This window comes from Vicugna pacos, chromosome 3 (genome assembly GCF_048564905.1).
Source record: "Vicugna pacos chromosome 3, VicPac4, whole genome shotgun sequence".
In the NCBI taxonomy this organism is placed as follows: Eukaryota; Metazoa; Chordata; class Mammalia; order Artiodactyla; family Camelidae; genus Vicugna; species Vicugna pacos.
Window position 1 is genome coordinate 28,315,996 of NC_132989.1, and position 22,169 is coordinate 28,338,164.

Here is a 22,169-nt window from a genome sequence, read left to right on the forward strand (position 1 = left end):
TGTGAAGAAGGTCAGAGCATACCTTTGTTGTTCTGTTAATCCATGCCATGCTCTAGCTCTCAGAAACAGAGGGAGACCCCTCTCCCATCCCCACACCAGGTGGGGAGCCTTTGTGGCAATCTCCACAGCAGATTTTTATAGCACAATTAGAGTTCCTGCCATATATGTCATAACAAAAAGTTTGCTTGATAGCTAGGTATAGCTTGTGCTATAGCTCAACTTTCTAAAACAAACTTCTCTTTGTATAAGCATGATTAAACATACAAGGAGTGAAGCATAAGCTCAGTAAGACTAACTGGGCTCCTAAATAGTACCGTTATGAAAATGATACAATGCACTTCATTTCTGTATCTAACTATTTAGAAGTCAAAATGCTCCATACGTTACCTAATATCCCCTCCCCCCAAAACCCCTAAAAACTGACTAAGAAATCTCCAGTATTTAATTGCTCTAGTTGATATTTAGAACAAAGTTGACAACTTAAAGCTTTATAATAGTCTGTTTTAATATAAACAATTGTTAGAATCAATCAATGTCCATTTCAGGAAGCTTCTTGTCTGAATCAGAAGGCACAGCTGTGTCTGTACCCTGCTCAGCAGCCTGAGGGCCTGGGTTGTCTCCTTGGCCGTCCACTGGTCCATTCTGCTCTGCATTTTTTTGCTCCTCTTTTGGAGGCTCCACTTTGGGTTTGGGTTTTGAAATTATAGGATTACACATACTCATCAGCTCCTAGAACAGCAGGAGAGAAAATTGTAGTTTCTTATAAAATAATAAATTTCACATGACATACTAAAACCCAAGTCCACCCTTTGCGCCCAATCCCCAAGCCGTTAGTTAAGTTGCAATAATGAAATTCTCTCCTAAATGTCATTTTAAGGACTGTTAATAATAAATAATGAGGCTGACAAGACCGTTGAATCTATAAAATTGTAAATTACTTTAATTTTAGCTTCAATCTCTTTCGCCTTGACAACTGGATCCACAGTCAGACTCTGCTTGTTCTGCAGATTCAGCTTGTTATTCATCCATTCCATGGCTTCATTCGTGCTTTTTTCCACCTTCACCATGTCAGCAGCATCCAAATGGTCATACTGGTCCTCCTGTAACCAGGAGTCAACCATAAACGTGTCAGGGATGATATTCTCCCTACTCAAATATCACGTAGTTCTTCACCATCTTTCAAAAAGTTACACCTTTCCCAATATGAAGCACATCTAGCCTCACAATCTAAATAGACATTCAATTCCTTAAAAATTCAAGAACAGAAAAACCTCAATTTTCAAAACACTAAGGAAATACATTTTAAAGTCAAAAACATAAGGTGTAATTAAAAAGCTTCAACAGTATAAACAGCACATGCTTTACACAAAATCTTAGAGAATTTCACAATGTAAAAAAAGTTACACTATCATTAGATACGAGACCTTAAGTTTACACAGGCACCCACTTTAGAAACCAAAACAATCTTTTTTCACAACAATAATACAATTTTTAAAGGAGGCCTTTCAGAAGTAAAATTCAAAAATTTAAATAACAGTATTTTTTTAAAAGTTCAATTTATCTGCCTTAAAGTTTCTTGCACTGACAATACATCAAGAACCTGGAGTGGAGTGGTTAGCAACCCAAACTTTGGAATCAGACCTCAGGCCAAATCCCAGCTCCAATAGTAACCCTGGGTGAAGCTTAGAAATCAGCCATAAATGTCGATACCACCACCTACTTAATAAGGGTACTGTGTGGGTTTAATGAGATAATATATTGATGAAATATATTTTGTAAAGTGCTCAAAAGCCCTGATAAGTAATTTATAGTTGAGACAGTCCTACATCTGCATAACAAACCAAACCATTTACCTAGTATGTTCTAAGAGCAGAATAGAGCAGGTTAAGTCACCAATGAAACACTTCATAGCAAGAAAAGGAAACTGAACAATATTGCTCAATTCCAGATTCCACTTATTGAAGAGCATCAAATACCAGAGTTCTTAGTAAGACTCCATAAATATTATACAGTACATTAAGATCCAAAACGAAACCAGTATTATTTAACAATAGTTTTTTAAAAGACTGCTATGTAAATGTCTCAAAACTTTACCAAAACAGTAGTAGGGAAGAGGAATAAAAAAAGATACCTTGTTTTTGAAAGAGCTGATTACTTTCATATACTGTTGGATTTGTTTCCCTAGTTCTTCAAATAATTTTGGTCTTTCTTCAGATTCCTGGAATCTTATCTTAATAGGCTGACCTAGATTCTTAACAGAGAGAGAATATACAAACTCATCATAAGGAAGTTTAAACTCTCAGAGTTGTGTTTTTCTAAGATTGATTATAAATTAAAATGTATTTAATCCCAATGTTCTATATGTTAAGAAGCTGAATATTTTTCCCCAGCCCACTGAAATAATATCCTCAGGCCTCACTAGAATGTACCTCAATATTGTTCCATGTGGGACCACTTCAACTTGTCACTTGAGCCCTAGTTCTCAAAAAACACTGAGGAGACAACCAAAAATTACCTGCCTCCTGACAATGACATAAACACTAAATATGAAGTACATCTGCCAAAAAAATTTTTTTAAAACCTGTATCTGACAGCCTCTAGCTCTAACCATCAACTAATCAAATAATACTGAACACCACAGAGGTGAAAATGAGCAAAATCCAGACTGAAAATAAATCCTACAGGGCAAATGATCTCTTTTTTTCATCAACTAAATAAGGGAGGAGAAATGATGCATAGAGAACTACAGACACAGATTTAAGGGACTTATCAGTAGAATAAATGGAACTTACTTGGATCTTGAGTCAAATAAACTAAAAGATAATTTATGAAACAACTGAACTTGAAAGCTGACTATATGGTGATATTAAGGAATTTTTTTGTGCGTGTAATAATGGTTCAGCTTAAGGTTACATTTTCTTTTAGATACATACTGAAATATTTTTGGATTAAATATAACATGAGACTTGCTTAAAATAGCTGGCAGTGGAAGGGAACAGAAATGAAATAAAACTGGCCATAAGTTGAGAACAGCTGAAGCTATTTTTCTATTTTCAAGTGTTGGACATCTCTCATAATAAAAAGTTAATAAAAAAATCAGTAAAGATCTCACTGGAAGCTCCTGATATTCTTGCAGAATGACTGCAGGCATTGTCCTTAAGCAACTCCATTCTAAAGATTAGTCACACTGGCCCAGTCTGACAAGTAACTAAGCAATTCAGAGAACGTAAAAAGTTCTTGTGCATTTGTATCTTTTTCCAAACAGAAGGCCTCAACTTTAGATAATTCTTTTTACTTTTAACCCTAAGGTTTAACTATCAAATTCTTTGAATACAAAACCAGATGCTTCTGCCTCTATTAAGAATCAAAGCTTATACAAAGCCCCACTCCAACTGCACTACAGGTGCCTTTAGGACAGGGACACATCTTGCTAGTCTTTCTCTTCATTCCCAAGAATACGTTCCACCGCCAATTCACTGAAACATTTGAAGTCAAAACTCAATTTTCAGGAAAAATTCTTCTGTTATTATCAAATTCTACAAGTGAGAAACATAATGAACCTAAGTGATAAAAAGTACAGCTCTTCAATCACTTTCAACCTGTCTTCATTACTTAACATGAGAATTCCCAATTTTGACATACTCTCCATGGAAACTACAGCATGGATTCAAACACTTCTGCTTTCAAGAGTCACCTACTTTTAATTCAGCCAATTTATCAACATAAACTTGCTTTGGCTGGTCTTCTCCATCCTCATACAACCAATTTTCAGTATCTTCTAGTTTCAAGGTAAAATTGTTACGATCCTGAAGATGAAGGAAACATTGTAATTAAGTCAATCAAAAACCAGTTGATTCAACAATGAAGGTACGGGAACAGACCGTGATATATCTGGATATTTTTAACAATATTGACAAGATACTGTTTTGCTCGATAGGCATGGGGGATTTCATTACACTATTCTCTCCACTCTTGGGGACATTTGAACATGTTTGAAAATTTCATAATTAAGAATTACATTTATCTTGTAATAACCTTTAATGGAAAAAAATATGAAAATGAATATATGTATGTATATGAATGACTGGGACATTATACTGTACACCAGAAATTGACACATTATAAATGACTATAATTTAAAAAAATAAAATAAATTACATTTAAAAATAAGTGACTTATACAGTGAATAATACTGTACTGCACATTTGAAAGTTGCTAAGAGATTAAATGTTAAAAGTTAACAAGAAAAAAAATTTATAACTATGTATAGTGATGGATGTTTAACTAGACTTATTGTGACCATTTCATAACGTATACAATGAATCATTATGTGGTACACCTGAAACTAATATAAAGTTATATGTCACTTATACCTCTTTTTTTTTTTGAAGAAGTGAGTTAAATAAACACTGGGGAAAAGTGAGCTGATTTAAAGAAAAATACTAGGTAAACAATAGCATGCAAATATATTCAAAAGTGATGCACAAAGACCAACCTTTGGGTAAAGACTAATACAAAATAAAACGATATTAAACTTTTCCCCAAAACAGTACATTTTTCATCATTTTACTGTTACACCTACAGATGCAAACTTCCCTCTTAACTACATTTAAGGATGCTCCCAGGAGACACACAGTAAGCAGGTACATTGCGTCACATACTTACATCTTCATTCACAAACTTCTCGTATTCACCACTAAGCTTGTCTCTCATTTCGTACACATATTCTTCTACTGCATTCTTAGCATCATTCCTCTCCTTCTCCAGTTTATCCTGCATTATCATCTTACCCTGTGAACAGTATAAATCAGACATTCAGAAAACTGAGACAAGTTCCTCTTAAATAGAAGCAATATAATTATAAAAGTAAAGAAGCCTTCTTCCCCTTAGTTCTAATCATACAAGAGAAGAGAGCTAGAAGCATTAGTCTTCAGTAAATTATGAGGACCAAGTGAGCGTTTGTGGGTGTGCTTAGAAAAAAAGAGCAATAATCACATTAAGTCATAAGAAGCCACAAAGTGCCATATACTATGTGATTCCCAGGGCGAGAAGTAGGATGAGGCAAGGTTGGTGTCCAGGGCTGTGTCAGACCTGAGAGCAAGTGACTCCTTACATTCTGCTCTATAGACACATCACTTGTTTCACCCTAGTCCTGGCCCTGATGATTCCATTTGTATGACATTCTGGAAAAGGCAAAAAAAAACCGAGTAAAATGTAGATGAGTGCTTACTAGGGGTTGGGATGGGGAAAGGGTTCACTACAAAGGAGCAGAATGAGGGAATTTTTTTGCGGGGGGGGCGTGACAGAAGGTCAACTGACTGCAGTGGTGGCTACATGACTATGTGTATTTATGTGAACTCATAGAATGATATACCAAAAAGAGTTAATTTTAGTCCATGTAAATTTAAAAGTGAATAGAAAGCAAGAAAAAAAATCCAGGTGACAATTCATGATACTATTTTCTCTCTTTATGTCACGTATTTTTCATAATAAAGAGCAAAAACATCAACCAAAAAAAGAGCAATAGAAGAAATATGAATATGCACAAACCCAAAAGCATAAATAAGGAAAAGAATTAAAGAGAACTTAAAGAAACTACTAGCTCAACGTCACAAGGTGGGTATACTCTGCTTGTATTACACACACAGAAAAATCAAATTATTTACATAGTACAGATACTAAAGGTTCTGTAAAACAAAACTTTTCTAAGATCCAATGCATACATGGTAAGAAGCCTCACAGACAAAAATTAATTGAGTAATTGTGTTCCAGGGCCCCAAACCTTGCATCACTCACCATAAATTAGAGTTACTTATTGAATGGCAACAGGGAAGGAACTAATAAAACGCAGTGCTGCCATTAACGCTAAAGTGATTTCTCCCACCAATCAACTTTTCTGATCCTGGCCTTAAACATCCCAATCTCTAATGACAACCATAACAAGACACCCAAACAGAAATGATACCTCCCCTAAATGTCAAAGATCTCATAACAGATCTTTTACCATAAAAACATAATTATCATCATAAAAATTTTTGATGTAAATGAGATCTATTAAACTTGCCCTCCAGTACCCCAAACCCAAAATTGTTTTCAAACTCCAAACAACCAAAAATGCACAAAGGTCAATACACCCAGAGTTTGAATACTATAGTCACACTAATTTGTTAGGCTTATTGTTCTAAAAGACTTAAAATAACAACCTCATTTTCAATGTACAAGTTAAGCATCTCCCTGTCTATCTGCCATAACAGATGATTCTCAATTGGCAGGTCCACAGTACTGGTTTTCACTTTTGCCTTCTTAGCTTGAGGTGGTTGGTCCATCTTTTTGTCTTTTGATCCAGCTTGAGAGGTCTAAAACAACAGAAATCATTAAGAACAAACACATTACACAGACTCTTAAGCTTCCAAATGGGTCATATTTTGAAGGCTGGTTTTGCTTTTTTTATTAATTTTGTTTTCTTACAATATCTGGAAAGTTAAGAATATAAATATTACATGAGTAGTCAAATCCATAGATATAGGAAGTAATGGTGTCTACCAGGGGATGGGAGGAGGAGGGATAGAGAAATAAGAAATTGTTGTTTAACAGCTATAGTTCCAGTTTGGCAAAATGAAAAGTTCTGGAGATCCTTTACTGATCTGTACACAAACACATATACTATATACATATATACGTACATACACACAAAAACAACCTCCCATAATTCCACTACCAACGTACGACCACTATTAAACCTCCAATTTTCTTCCACTCGTACGTAGATATAAAAACTTGCATAGGCAATTAGTGGGAAGAGGGTATGAAATTTTTAAGGAGCAGAAAGAGTATCAATATGACTTCCAGAATATTTGTAGCTATTTACATTCTCACAAGGAGTAAGAGATCCACTCTGCTGTACTTTGGGCACAAACAGGAATTCACTTACCATGATCTATTATTTTTGTTGAGTCAATAACCTTTTGTCATACATTTATAAGACATACTTATTTCTTCAAATTGCCTGGTCATATTTCATCAACCTTCTCTTGGGATTTTAGTGATTATTCCAAGTGACTAACTCCTCTAGTTTTTTCTAATTTTATATAATTTGTATACACAAGTTTTCATTGTTGACTCTCTTTTCTTTTGTGATTACTTTCATTACTTTTATGCTATGAATGCTCTTCCTGATCCACAGATTAGAAAAACATTCCAGTTTTTTTTTTTGTAACTTTCCAATTCATCTGAAATACAATCTGCTTTATGATGTGAAACAAGATTTCAAAGTCAATTCCCCACCTCCTGTCCAAAACTTAAGTCAGGGCTGAAATTTATGTATCATTTGTATTTTATTTCCCTTAGAAAGAATACTATGAAAAGCACCAATTTCTCAAGCCACTTCAAGAAAGAAACCTAAATAAATCCCATGAAACTTCCCACTGCTCCAAAGCATTGGGGGGGGGTCCACCTTTCCTTCCTCCTCCTCCAAAACAGGTCTCTCACCTTACAAAAAGCCTATAGTACACTAAAGCATCTGGGAGCATGATTTCCTCATCCATTATATTCTTTTTTTTTTTTTACAATTATTTGCACAGCTAAAGGAAAGTAATTCAAATTTGTTAACTAACATTTAAATGGCTGACAGACTTAAGCATCCTGAAGGCTCTGTCCAAGTATTTTTAAATGCCACAATCAGAAATATCTTATAAAATGTGATTATACATTGAGATGTATAAATAATTTGAAAGAAAAGCTATTTTCAATGCTGATGACAAAATTTAAACATGAAAACTCCAAAGTCAGAGCTAAAGAAAGGCAAAATGTTACATATTCAAACACTTGGGATAAATATTATTTACAAAATATATTTCAGTACATTATATTTAAAACTATTTCAACAAGACAAGTTTCAGAGAACTAACAAAATTTGAAGAAAAAGAAAAACACGTCTCGTTATCAAGAATAAATCCAGATAGGATGATTTTTAGCAACATTTCAGAAACCAGCATGAATCAATCAATAACCTTATAAAACTAAGGTTTCTGAGTGCTTTCTTCCCACATACCAACCAGACTAAAGTCCAAAGACCATTGTGCCAAACATACTTTGCAAACATACTACAAACTCTTGCTTTAAGACTGTTCAAATAATGAAGATTTCTAATATAACTACCTTTCAAGACATGGTATCTCAACCAAAATCATGTATGTGAAAAGACTATATCATACATACAATTTAGACAGTCACACAGCATATTATCTCCACACTTAATTTGTTGAGGTGGTCACAAAGGCCTGCTCAGGTACAAAAGAAAGCGACACAGACTTTGAACTTGATGGGGAAGTGGCAAGTCATTGTGAGAAAGCCACATGGGACTGGAAATATTGTTAAGTCCTCTTTAGAAAATACAATTGATCATAGGAGTTTACATATATAAAATTTTTTTAGCTTTTATACTTGAGACTTGTGTCCTTTACTATATGTAAGTTGTATCTCGATAGAAAAGTAAATAAAATATGAAAAACTTGTAAAAGAATATATTGAGACAAACTTCACTTTTAAACCTTATCCTATATACTTGAGAACATCTATTTAGCCAACCATATAAACATGTGTACCCCTATATACAACTTGTTAAAATAAAAACAAAAATAAAATTTATACCTCCATTTCTTCAGACTCTGCCTTATTTTCTGCTGGTGTCTGCTGCTGTTGCTCTTCAACATGTGGTTCCTCCTGGTCCACCTGCATCTTCTGAAAAACAGATCACATCAAATCCTGAAACTAGGAAAATTCTAGTGAAAGACTAAGCAACCTTCAGGACACATTGGCAAAATCACATGGTATGGGATACCTGCTCAAGTACCAGCAAGCTGACAACCCAGGCTCCAATTCCAGCTACGACACACATGTTATATTTAGAACACAGAAAGTTTTCCTCTCTGCATCTCAGTTAATACATCTATACAATGGAGCTGACATTTGCCCTAACCTTAGATAAATAATAGTGGCTGGAGAACTACTTTGTAAACTGTAACAGTACTCCTAGGTATACAATGTGGCAATATTTAACACAGTTAACTTCCAAGAGAGTATGAGTTTCTCCTAGCTTCTTCATGAAGGAATTCCTCACAAGTCTTAACTTTTTCTACTAGTTTTTAAATCAGCCTTTCCATCCTCAAAAGTACAACCATTGTGTGCATTAGGAGAGGTGAACACCTTGAGAATTCTGTTAAAAGAACAAAGTCTAACAATAATGATAAAGAAGGGAGAAGTTTGTAGAGAAACTGAATCATAATGGCTTTCAGTGCCTGCAGCACATGAGAATGACCTCAGAGGCTTTAAGAACTGACACCTGGGCCCTAGCCCAGACCAATTCAAAATCTGTGGGGATGAGACTGAGACCCAAACATCTGTAGTTTCATAAAGCCTTAATTTTGATACACAATAAGGACAAGACCCAATGTATGATTCCACTAAGTAAGTGTGAATTCTACATTACTTGTGAAAATAATCAACCAAGACTCATAGCATTCTTCAGTAATCAGAAGGAATAAAGAATAACCCATACTTCAATTTTAAAAAATATACTTATATATCTAGAAAAAAAAACCCAAATTGAGTAGTGCATGGTCTGCAGGAGGAAGCCAACTATGTCCCATTTCTATATAAATTCTGTATAAGGACTCTGCGCTAGTCCACACATAATGGGGGAACAGGACGCATGCAAACCTATTCTTAGCAGCTTTGTCACAATGTTCCTCCCTTGTCACCCAATCCATCTGCTGGAGTTTCTAGACAAGTATTACCTGAGCCATTATAAATGGCCTAAAATGGTATAAAATGTCCAGATTACCTCTTCCTCCTTTGCATTCTGATCTGTTTCCATTGGTTCCTCATTTTCCTCAAACTTGTGCACTTCCACTAGAGAGGCACTGGACACACTGAAAATGCCATGGACATTTACTCGAACCTTGACTTTCACTTTTGAACTGGAGCCATCAGACTGAGGAGTGACTTTCTGAACTGAAAACTGAGCTAAGGACATATGAAAGACAAAAGAGAACACATAATCTAAGAGGATGAATTCTAACACAAACTTATGCCCATACTGCCAGGTTATGTCCATTTCTCAGTGAAAAGTCAGTAACATGCTACTTCAAATAAGCCAAGTGGGCACTCTTTGAGTCTTACTAAATCATCAGATTTCTCCTTCCTCTTTCACATACAGTCAAACTCTCACTATCTTGTCCCAAGTAAGGACTTAAATGTCTCCTAACTCTTCAAACATGTCCTTCCCCTCCAGCCTTATTCCAGTTCATCTTCATATGCTACTGCCAGATAAACTCCTATAACAGATCTGCCACAATCTCCTCTGATGAAAAAAAAAAAACCACCAGTGATTCCATACTGCTTATCACTTATCAAGAAGCTGCCATTTCTAGACTGTTACTATACCAGTTTTACTTAGGCTTTTTAACTTAAAAAAAAAAAAGAAAACTCTGTAAAGTATGAATTTTCATGCTTATTTCTGATTTTTACACATGAGGAAAATAAAGTATGTTAACTTTTCAAGTTTCTAAGTACCATTCAGGATATTCCTAATACCTTACCCACACAGTCTAGTTTTATAATTATCATGTAACTAGTTTTTCTCCTCAACTGGTTTTATTTCCAGACTTGAAGTTTCTCAGAGTCCATGAAGACTCAAGCCAACATGGTCTATAACCTATGATACTCATATCACAATTTCCTAATGATTTTTCTGTGTACATCTTATAACTATGTTAGGGTCAGAATCCTTTCAGTAACCAGCACCACATTAAGTACAAGGTGTAACAACAACACACATTTACCAAGAACTACAGCCCACAAAAGGAGATTCAATTAAACAACCCTGCTGGTTCTCACCTGGTAACAAGACTGGAAGAGGTTTTTATTTGTAAACTAAAATACCTAAATTTCAGCATATTGTACTTGCTTTGCTATCCCAGTTCTCCCAAGTACACGTAACTTTTTTTTTTTTCCATTCCCAACTCTTTACTTACCTATAGCAGGATCTGGATAGGGCAAATCCTGAGGAGAGCTATAATAAGCATCAAGTGTGAAAGGTTCCTTTCTATAAAACGTGAGTACTTTAGAGAAAGGAGCAGCATGATTTTTTGAAAAGACTTCACAGTCACTGAATGGAGGAAAAAGACAAAAACACAAATTTAGGATATTTCTAACACTTTTACCCATGTGTTCTAGCTTTGTAATTATTCAACACTCTGAATTGACAGCTGGTACCTCTGGAGACTCTCTACCAGGGACTAACAGCCTGTCTCTGAGGTTCAGGTTTTCGGGGGGGGGGGGGCAGTATTTGCCTGAATGGTTAGGAAAGCTGGCATCATTTCCAGATAAGAGTCTTCAAGAAAAAAATATGTGTGTGTGTATATATATATGTACGTGTGTGTGTAGACAGATATATATATGGTCTATTTGAAATATTTATATATTTCAACCAGCACATAAAAGGCATCAATTATTTCAGCAGATCAAATACTGGAAACTACACAGATTTATTCTGATGACTAAACTAAGTAATCACTTTGCTTCATGTATTGTAACAAAATATTATTTTGTGTAAGGTGAAATGGAGAGTACTACTTTACTGAGACAACTTTTCAGTATAAAAATGATTAATAAACATTATTACCTTGACCCTTCTTCAGCTGGAGAATTCCATCTTAGAGATATTGGATACGGTACTACATCAGTGATAGAAAATTCTCTGACTTTGAAAGCAGGCGATAAGATTGCACACTAGAATAATAATTTTAAAATTCCATTTGGCAAGTACACATTATGAACTAATTATCACAAGACCTATAAATAATGATTTCAGAAGACCATCATCAACGGCTTTTAAGTATTTACCTTAACAATTTAACAGTATCTGAATAAATGGTCTTACAAATGTCTATCATTTGTCAGATTATCCATATTAATCTAGCTATTTCTTACCATTTTTTCATTAACTTCAATCTTTATTTAACGATGTACAACACTACTTCATACAATGAATAAGCCAAATTCCAGTGGTATTTCAAGCTTATCTATGTTTCCAGTAAATTATTTCATCTTATTACATGTTCTAGAGTATAATTTCATCTATGAATGCCACCTCTGATAACAATTTTTTAAAAAAAACCTTTCAAAATCTTAGACCTTGAGATCACCCTGAGCTAACCTTAGACTAGCTGGGTACAAAAAGCCACTGCTATATTGTTACAGTGACCTGTAAAGAGCAACCTGTGAGAAAGCAAGCTCACCTGCAATGCACAGCCTCGAGTAACAGCTTCATCAGCATTTAGTGTTGTACTAAGTTCTTTACCAAAAAATTTACTGATCTTCTCTTTCACTGCAGGGATTCGTGTTGCACCACCAACTATCTCCACTGCATAAATATCTTCTTTCTTTAACTCTATTTTAAAATGATCAGAATATTCAGATTAAAAGAATCTTTACATTAGTATTTTACAATCAAATAAAAGAGCAGTATAACATCTAACCACAATAAAATAACTCACAGATGTATAACAAAATTTCACACTCCTTACCCCTCCACAACACATGCACACGTGCAGAGCTGTGTGTCAGCTAAAGCAGACAGTTATGTTTTGATCCTCAAAATAATGAGGGCAGGGCACAACAATGTTGGCACTTCAGAGGTGAGGGTCAGAATACCAAACATCCTACAGTGTACAAGTCCTGCAATCTCAGAAACAGTCTCATACAAGTTATTAAAACATCAATAGTTACGCTAGCCACAGAGAAATAAATGGGCCTCAAAATACTGGATTATTCCTGACATCACGTAAGAAAAAAAAGTTATTCAGAAGCACATCTAGTCCCCACCCCAGCACTCCAATCAGCATAAGCATAGCCCAGATTATAACGCAAGTACAGTCTTCTCACATCAGAAGGTATGCAAACACCAAGGCTCTGCTGTCACTCATAAAATATCTCTTAATACCACCTGGTTTCCTGGTCATATTTTATGCAACAAACACTGACAATTTGTTGAGAAGGGCTATTTAAAGAAATGGGCTATCCTAGTATGGAAAGAACATGCCCATTTTATCATAATCATTCTGATTTAATAGTTCAGCCTGTGTCAAGATTACAGTACATCTCAACAGTATGAAACAGTCAGCAACTAGGGCAAGAATAGACTTTAGGAAAAGGTTTGTCAAAGCTTTAGGGGAATATTAGTAATATACTTCCAAATCAAACTTCCACCTTTAGCCCAATATAAAATTAAAGCATCCTATTCGATTAAGTACCTGGTTATCATATCCTCCCTTTACTTATCTCTTGTTCAGCAAAAGATTCACTGACAGATAAACCTAAACGACTACCAATGTCACATTGCTAAAAACAATTTTTACCACCATGAAGTAACTGAGATGTTAAATCCATCTTTGAATCTGAAGTAGGTTTCCTGGGAAAACTATTAGATTTCCCTAGACACTATCATCAAAAGATTACTTGGGTGGGGTGGAGGGTACTTCAAGAGTAAAACAAGATAAAAACAAGTTCAATATAGCACTGAGGTAGTTCATAAAGTGAAAATCCATATAAACTGAAAAAAAGAGTGACATTTTCCAAAAAGAGTAACAGACATCATTTTCCAAAGAGCACAAGATGAACAATTCAACCACAAAAATACTTACTGGCCTGTTCCAAAACACTCCGAAGTGGTGGCTCCACTCGAGCTAAGAGGTCATCACACATCTCCAGAAATTTGCCTCTATGAAAAGGGGGGAGGGGGATTAAATCACATTCCACATTTTTTGCAGAATAAATGGCTATAGTCAAAAAGACAGATAAAAAGTATTGGCAAGGATATAGAGAAACTGGATCAGATATACATTCCTGATGGGAATGTAAAATGATGGAAAAAGTCTGGCAATTCCTCAAAGTGTGAAACATAATGTTCCCATATGACCCAGCAATTCCACCCTAGGTATATATCGAAGACAAATTAAAACATGTGATCACAAAAAATCTGAACATGAATGTTCACAGTAGCATTATTCATAAAAGGCAAAAAAGTGTGAAAAACCCTTAAGTCCATGAAGTGTACTCAGCAAAAAAGGAAGGAATACAATAAAAGGGACTGATACATGTTAAAACATGGATGAACTTTTAAAATGTTACACTAGATGAAATAAGCCAATCACAAAAGGACATATATAACTGCATTTATATGAAATGTTCAGAACTGGTAAATCCAAAGAGACAGAAAGTTGTTAACAATTGCCTAGGGCTTGGGGAAGGAAGAAAAGATGGGGAAAGACAGCTACTTGGTACATGTTTTTTCCCTTTAATTGCTATTTTTTAGATTGGTTTTAGGTTTATAGAAAAATAAACCAAAAGCATAGAATTCTCATATAACCCTTACCCACCAGACCCAGTTCCCCTATCCTGCATTAGTGACATACCTTCCTGATGAGTCAATACTGATACATATGACGGTATAAATTAGGGCTCTACAGGGTTTGACAAATGTAAGTATCTACCATTACAGTACCATACTGAGTAACTCCATTACCCTAAAAATCCTCTGTACTCCACCTGTTCATCCTCCCTCCCAACCACTGATCTTTTTACTGTCTTCATAGTTTTGCCTTTTCTAGAATGTTATATGGTTGGAATCATACAGAACGAATGTAGCCTTTTCAAATTGACTTCTTTTGCTTAGAAATACGCATTTAAGGTTTCTCCATGTCTTTTCACAGCTTGACAGCTCATTTAGAGATTCTTTATGAGGTGATTAAAATATTCTAAAATCAGGTTATGGTAATGGCTGCAAATTCTGTTAATATACTAAAATCATACTGAATTATATACTTTAAGTGTGACTTTTATGAATTACATCTCAATAAAAAAAAAAGTAGAGGTACAGAACATAGCCACCAGAATGGCAAAAATTGTAGATGACTAAAACCAATACTGGTGAGGATGTACAGCAACCAAAACTCTCACATGTTGGTAGGAATTTAAAATTAGTTTTATTCCTAATAGTAAAAAACTGGAAAGAGCCAGTGTCCTTCAACAGAAGAAAATAATAAACCTACAATGTCAGACTAGGTAGCAACACACAAGAAAGAACAAATGATATATCCAACAACTAAATAAATTCCAAGTTCTATGCTGAGCAAAAGAAGCCTTACAGAAAATACTATCTACTCTATGATTCCATTTATAAGAAGTTCTAGAACAAGTAAGTGTAATCTATAGCCCCTAAAAATGGAAAACTTTATCACTTCTTGGGGATAGACGCCTTAGAAAATTTTTTAAAGATGACAATAGTGGTTTACAAAGATGTATGCAGTTGTCTAAACTCAGCAAATGATACTTAAAACTTGAGCATGTCATTATATAAAAGTGTATCTATGATAAAATATTATAAACTGCAAATATTAAACTGGTTAATATGCATACTTAAGTGTATAGACATACATCTGTGAGTTAATTTGACACGCATCAATAGATAAAACTGCTAGGTAGATAGAAGGATAGATAAACAGATATGTGATAAAATAATAGTTAATATATTGGGGGGACGGAAATAGCTCAATGGTAGAGCACATGCTTAGCATGCATGCAGTCCTGGGTTCAATCCCCAGTACCTCCATTCAAAAAAAAAAAAAAAAAGGACAGTTAATATCATCAGTAGAACCTAAGTGGCAAGATAAGGACAGTCACTGTAAAATTCTTTCAGTTTCATATTTGAAAACGTCCATAATAAAAACATGAAAAGCAAAAGTATAGAGAGCATTCTAGAAGGATGGCAGTAGCAGTGGTAGAGGTTGGCTCTTAAAAAAGTTTTATTGACATAATTCACATACCACAGAATTCACCCATTTAAAGTGCACAATTCAGTGGCTTTTAGTAAACGGAGAATTGTGCTAATATTGCCAGTATCAATTTTAAAACATTTTCCTCACCCTAAAATATAACATTTTCATCACCACTAACTATTATTCTCCCAATGCCCCACCAATCCCTTAACCTTAGGCAACCACTCATTCTAGACATTTCATACAAATAGTGCTACATAAGGTGTAGTCCACTGTAACTTATTTCTTTCATCTAGCATAAACTTTTCAAGATTCTTCCATGTTACAGTATACATCTGTACAATATTTTTAAAACTGCCAAATAAAAAATAATATTCCATTGTATGGACATACCACCTTTTGTTTACCTATTTTTTCAGTTGATGGGCATTTAGGCTGTTTCCTGTTTTGGGCTGTTACGAGTAATGCTGCTAGGAGCATTTATGTATGAATTTTTGTGTAGATGTGTTTTTCTCTTGAGTATACACTCACAAGTGGAATTACTTAATCATATGGTAACTATATTTTACTTATTTCTCTGTGAAATATTTCTGAACTTTTAGAAGGGAAGTGTGCACTTCCACTACAGATGCACTGGACACACTAAAAATAGTTTGGCAATTCCTCAAAAAACTGAACATAAAATTGCCACATGACCCAGCAATTCTACTCCTAGCTATACACCCAAAAGAACTGAGAACAAGGTATCAAGTAACTTATTCTTGAATATTCATGGAAGCATTCTTCACAATAGCTAGAAGGTGGAAACCCAAACGTCCACCAATCAATGAATGGATAAATAAAATGTGGTACAGCCACACAAATGGAGTATTATTTGCCATGAAAAGCAGTGACGTACTAATATATACTACAACATGGATGAACCTGGAAAACATTATGTTAAGTGAAAGCCACAAACTGATTCCCCTTAACACATATACACAGAAAAAAACTGCCATTAAATAAAAAAGAAAATCATCACTTTCAAGTAGAAGAAAAAGGTGACTATAAATTTGGCTACCAGGCACAATAATCTAATTCTAGCAGATTAGAAGCAATTCTAGTTGCATCTCAATTTTTTGAGGATAGCTCAAGCCACATTTCCCTGAACAAGCCATCAGTCTTGCCTGAATTCTACCAGTAAAGTTCACAACTTGAACAACTAAGCAACCTAACCAGATAAGAGTAACATTCCGGGTATTGCGGAGAGTAGTCTTGAAATATCAATTACCCAGAATTCTTAACAGTATTGTACAAGAAGACCTGTTGTCCTCAAGTGATACTGAACGACTCAAAAACAAAACATCAATTTCTCAATGACAAAAGCAAATTCAGTGCATTAAAGTACTTTGCCTTGAACTTATGAAAAATGTAACTCATGCACACATAAAGAACTACCAATTTCCCGGAATATTCATTTATTCAGAAAAACACAGTAGTCTACACATCATTAAAATAACCAAACCCAATCTTCACGTAAAAGGCAGGAACCTAAATTTTTACCTACAGAACTGACATGATCATGTAACAATCAAGATGATTTCGACCATTAGCTAATTAAGGCTAATACAAGTAGAGAAACATCACAGTTCAATTTACCATCAAAATATTAATATGGTTACCTATTCATAGTTCCAGATACATCAACATCATTCATAAAACATTCGATGCTCAAAGGAAGGTCTGAAGCATTTGCACTCATCAATTTCTTTAGTTTCTCACATTCCTGAGACAGTCGTAATAATGCACGGATTTTGGACTTTATGTCTAGCTTGTATTTCTTCCCAAATTCTTCACAGAAGTGATTTACTAGCACCTCATCAAATTTTCTGCCTCCCAGTGTTGTGTCAAATGCAGTGGCCAGAACCTTTCAAAAAAAAGGATAATTTTAAAACTTATCCATCAATTAAAAATTTCATCATGACATATATTTAACTGGTAAGTTTTAATAGAAAGGAGTGGAAGGGACATGAAGGTAAAAACAAGGCAACAGTGCATGTGTCATTTAATCATGGTTACAATCACTATGAAAAGAGACATTTTAATACGTGATTTACAGATGATGTTACATACCTATGCAGATCAAATAATCTGTAAATCACAGAGACAATAAGTGGTAGAAGCAGAATTAAAAACCTGATCTCAATTCCAAAAGCTGTGCCTTCTCCACAACAGCATTCTGACTCCAAACAACAATTACAATCCAAGTCCAGATACACTAACATGCCACGTACAGTTATAGTTTACCACAAAACTGTAAATACCAAAGGCTTATTTAATTTAGCTCTGTGCAGTTTGCCACCAAAAAGATGCAAAAGCCTTAACTTTGTTTCTATTTACCACAGAAGACTAATTAGCTTGAGTTATCTGTTTTCCAAATCTCCAGCAGATTAGAAGCAAACCAGTTACAACCAGACTTTAAAATAGAAGGTATGCTAAACACCCTTAAAACAATCTCTTCAAAGATTAAGAAAATTTCCTCACAGCATTTAATATTATGTGAAGATTTTTTTAAAAAGACATAGAATGGAATACAGTGTAATTCTAATTTTGTTTTCATAAAAGACTAGTATGAAATACACCAAATTAACAGTAGATTATGTTTTTTCTTCACACATTTCCAAATTTGGTATAGTAAATATTCTGTTATGAAATTTTAATTATAATTGGAAACGTGACAGGTGACAGCTGAGACTGAAGAATAATTTAGGGAGGAAAACAGAGCAGATAATCACGAATACTTATCACTCTGCCTCGAAGACAAGGCTTAACTAAGGCCAACATCTTCTGTTTTAAAAGCTGAGAGTATAGAATGGAATGCAGAAATAATCCTATTCATGATTAAAAGTTTAAACATAAAGAATTATACTTGGTCCACATTTGTATCTGTAAAAATCACAAACCTCTTATTTCCCAACCACTCCAAAGACCTGCTTTCTTTATATTTAAAAAAAACAAAACAACAACAAAAAAAACAGAAACTAATAAACCAGAATCCAAGTTCAGCTTTCAAACGGGACTGTAACAAAGAGAAACAAAATGCCCTCCAAACCTAATAAATACTTACTCTGGGATAGACGGTCCCCATCCAATCAATCCCCAAATTGGGGGAAGAAAGCCAGTTTAGACCTTGGCACCAAGAATCTCAACATACAAGCCAAATCATTAAAGCATATACTTAAAAAAAAAAAAAAAAACTTGGTTCCTACAAAAATTCTAGATAAAATTACCAAGCTAGAGAACTGATTTTATACTCCACTGAGGAACTACTGTGTATCATAAAATTCAACTCTGACCATCATCAAACCATCATCACCCTCAGGTTTCTCTTTGCCATTAAAATCTGCTAGACTGTTCTGTGTACAAAACTGCTTTCTCCAGAGCTCGAAGCTGTCCCAAAATCTAGACTATCACTCCTAGTCTGTTTTCTTCCGGTCACATAAGTTCTAGTCCCTCCACCATGTTCCCAGAACACTCAAAACCTTAAGAGCAAAAAGAGAAGAGCTTCGTCATCTCCTCAATCCTCAGTGTAAGATATACCAAGGGATTACAAGTTAAAAGAATCCTGCAAGGCAAGCACTGTTTTTCCCCACATTATAGATAAGAGTAAGTTCAGGAATCTTAAAGAGCTTTTTCCTCAAGGACTATGCTCTTTGCTTCACACCGTGTCAACTCCTGATAAATGATTTTGGGCTTACAACTTTCACCTCACCCCTACACATCTAGTTTTTAGTTCAGATGGCTCAGAGCAAGTTCCCATTAGTGAAAGAAAATTCTTTAATCAATTATTTTAAGTTGTCTCTAATAAATTCCTAATTACCACTTAAAATAGCCTTCTGGAAAAAAAAATACTTACTTTAAGTTTTCCTCTATTAAATGCACATACAGAAACTTGATAAGAAGAATGCCCCATGTCTACAAAAACTACATTTCTTGGTTTCTCTTCTAAGGCAGGAAGATCTTGCTTATAGATTCCATATGCAAGAGCAACTACATTAAAAAAAAAATTCAACATAATATTATCATTTAAGTACTAACTTTAAAGTTCATTTAAGTAGAAAAAACGGAGTGCATACTGTCAACAGGACTGCATCACATGCTATGTCTTAGAAAGAATTAACATCTTCATAAGCTTTGCATGATTTATTCATGAAGAACATTAACTTCAAAGAATTAAATGCTGACAATCACTTAGCTTCCTAAACATTTCCAATTTCCAATTACAATGATTGGCAATTTCCCCCAAACCACTGCCCCCACTTATCCAAACATATTTTCTAACATTTCTTCTACCTTTGTGCCATCTCAACACTTCCACATATTCTGCCCTCTGAAATTCTGCTTTATACTCCACATCCATCTGATTCCACCTTTCCAAACAAGCATGTGATTAAATATCAAAGTAAGTACTACGAGGATACAGAAAAAGCACTTCTCAGATGAATCTTCATATGTGACAGAGTATCCAAAAATACTATGTTACACAGGTGTTAAGTGCTCCAAGCAAAATAAATAACAAGAAACCTAGGGTTTTAATATTTTACAATCTTCAAGACTGAGCAAGTCAAAAATTTTAGTTAACAGTCTTTCACCTGCAGTAGTTTCATTCATTAATCGCAGGCAATTGAGACCAGCAATCTGTGTTGCATCCATCACTGATCGTCTTTCTGCATCAGTATAGAAACAAGGAACCTGTTAAAAAAAATTTGAAAGTTTATTAAAACTTTCTATGCACCTGCCAAAAAAGTGAGTAAAATCCAGAAATGTCCTCAAATACATACATAAATTTATTCTGTTTACGATCAAAGAAGTATTTCAAACTAGTAGGGAAAAGTTAGACTACTTAGTAGTCTTGGAACAAATGGATATTCATGAAGAAAATATTAAAGCTGCATCCTTACTACACACCTGATACCAAAATATATTTCTAATCAAAGAAATGTTTACAAAAAAAAATCGTTTAGTATCAGAACCAAAGGGAATCTTTACCATCAGAGTAAGAAGAGATTTTCTAAATGTAACACAAAGCCTAAAAGAACCAAGGGGGAGAGGTAGATTGATATATTTGACTCATTAAAAATTCTAATGACCGAATGGGAAAAATATTTGCGACTTACATCATAAAAGAGCAAAGAGCTAACATTCCTAATATATGAAGAACTACAAATCAAAATGAAGACCATAAACTCAAAACAAAATGAGCAAAGGGTAAGACTATCTCACAGAAAGGGAAATAGAAAATAGCTCATAAATTTAAAAATGGCCAAGTTCACTTAACGAGTGAAATATTTAAATCACATACATTTTGATACCATTATTCACCTATTTGAATTATCTAATACACCAATAAGCTGTGCTGATGAGGCTGTGGTCAAACAAATCCTTTCACGCATTGCTGATGTAAGAGTAAATTAGAACAAATTCTTTAAAAGGCAATTAAACAACAGCTGTTAAAATCAAAAATAACACCCTTTGTCCCAGCAGTTCTAGGAATTTAGCCTATAAATCCTATTAACTTATCACATAAGAGCAAAACGGTATTTGTTCAAGTTTATCCATTGTAGCATTCTCTGCAATTAAAAGAAAATCTGGAAGCAACCTGGACAACCAACAAAAACAGATGAGTGAAACGCATCACGTAAACTCATACGTACCATAAACTTATGGTACATGCATAAAATGGGACACTCTGCAGCCACTGAAAGAAATAAAGCACTTCTTACAGCTATGAAACAAACACAAGATAACCTGTCCAAAATTTGTTAAAAGAAAAATGAAAGTAAAAAAGAACCATGCCTATTTGCTTGGGTACATAAAAACCTCTGAAAAGATCTGTAACAAAGTGGTAAAACTGGTAACCTCTGGAAAGGAAAACCTACTTACTAGGTAGATGCTGAAGCTTTCTATACACCCTTTTACACATTTGATTTTTACACAAAGGCTGTAATTACCTTCCCCAAAAAATAAAGCTTATGTTTTAACAAAAATGATCAATTTATAAATAAAGTAAAATATGCCCTATTTACATAGCAATCAAATATACCACAGTACCAGGAGGTAAAGCAGTGACTGTGCAGAAATTCATACAGGCCATAGATGGCTATCCTTAGAAAGGTTGTAATGGCAAGATTGGCCCCTTCCTGGCATCTAGGAATTTAAATAATAAATAGCTCCCTAAATTGATAGAGAAATCTCCCTAAATGATAATGAGTGTCTCACTATGCCTAAACTGTTTATACAACATAGTTTATGCTGCATATTTAATTTCCTTGCAGGAGTCTGGGATTTTGGTAC

General features: G+C 34.6%; 1 protein-coding gene across 1 annotated transcript in view; it reads right to left on the reverse strand.

The window, feature by feature from the left end:
* Positions 1-484: 484 nt before the first annotated feature.
* Positions 485-22,169, reverse strand: part of HSPA4 (heat shock protein family A (Hsp70) member 4) — a 37,945-nt gene continuing 16,260 nt past the window's right edge. Inside the window, exons 5-19 of the mRNA XM_006212813.4 lie at positions 20,468-20,567; positions 19,732-19,865; positions 17,498-17,742; positions 13,704-13,780; positions 12,300-12,451; positions 11,684-11,790; positions 11,034-11,167; positions 9,842-10,023; positions 8,650-8,739; positions 6,204-6,356; positions 4,666-4,791; positions 3,699-3,806; positions 2,132-2,251; positions 939-1,100; positions 485-729 (exon numbers count right to left, since the gene is read on the reverse strand). Of these exons, the coding sequence (XP_006212875.1) occupies positions 526-729; positions 939-1,100; positions 2,132-2,251; positions 3,699-3,806; positions 4,666-4,791; positions 6,204-6,356; positions 8,650-8,739; positions 9,842-10,023; positions 11,034-11,167; positions 11,684-11,790; positions 12,300-12,451; positions 13,704-13,780; positions 17,498-17,742; positions 19,732-19,865; positions 20,468-20,567 (2,094 nt within the window). The 3' untranslated portion in view covers positions 485-525. The remainder of the gene's footprint in view (positions 730-938; positions 1,101-2,131; positions 2,252-3,698; positions 3,807-4,665; positions 4,792-6,203; positions 6,357-8,649; positions 8,740-9,841; positions 10,024-11,033; positions 11,168-11,683; positions 11,791-12,299; positions 12,452-13,703; positions 13,781-17,497; positions 17,743-19,731; positions 19,866-20,467; positions 20,568-22,169) is intronic.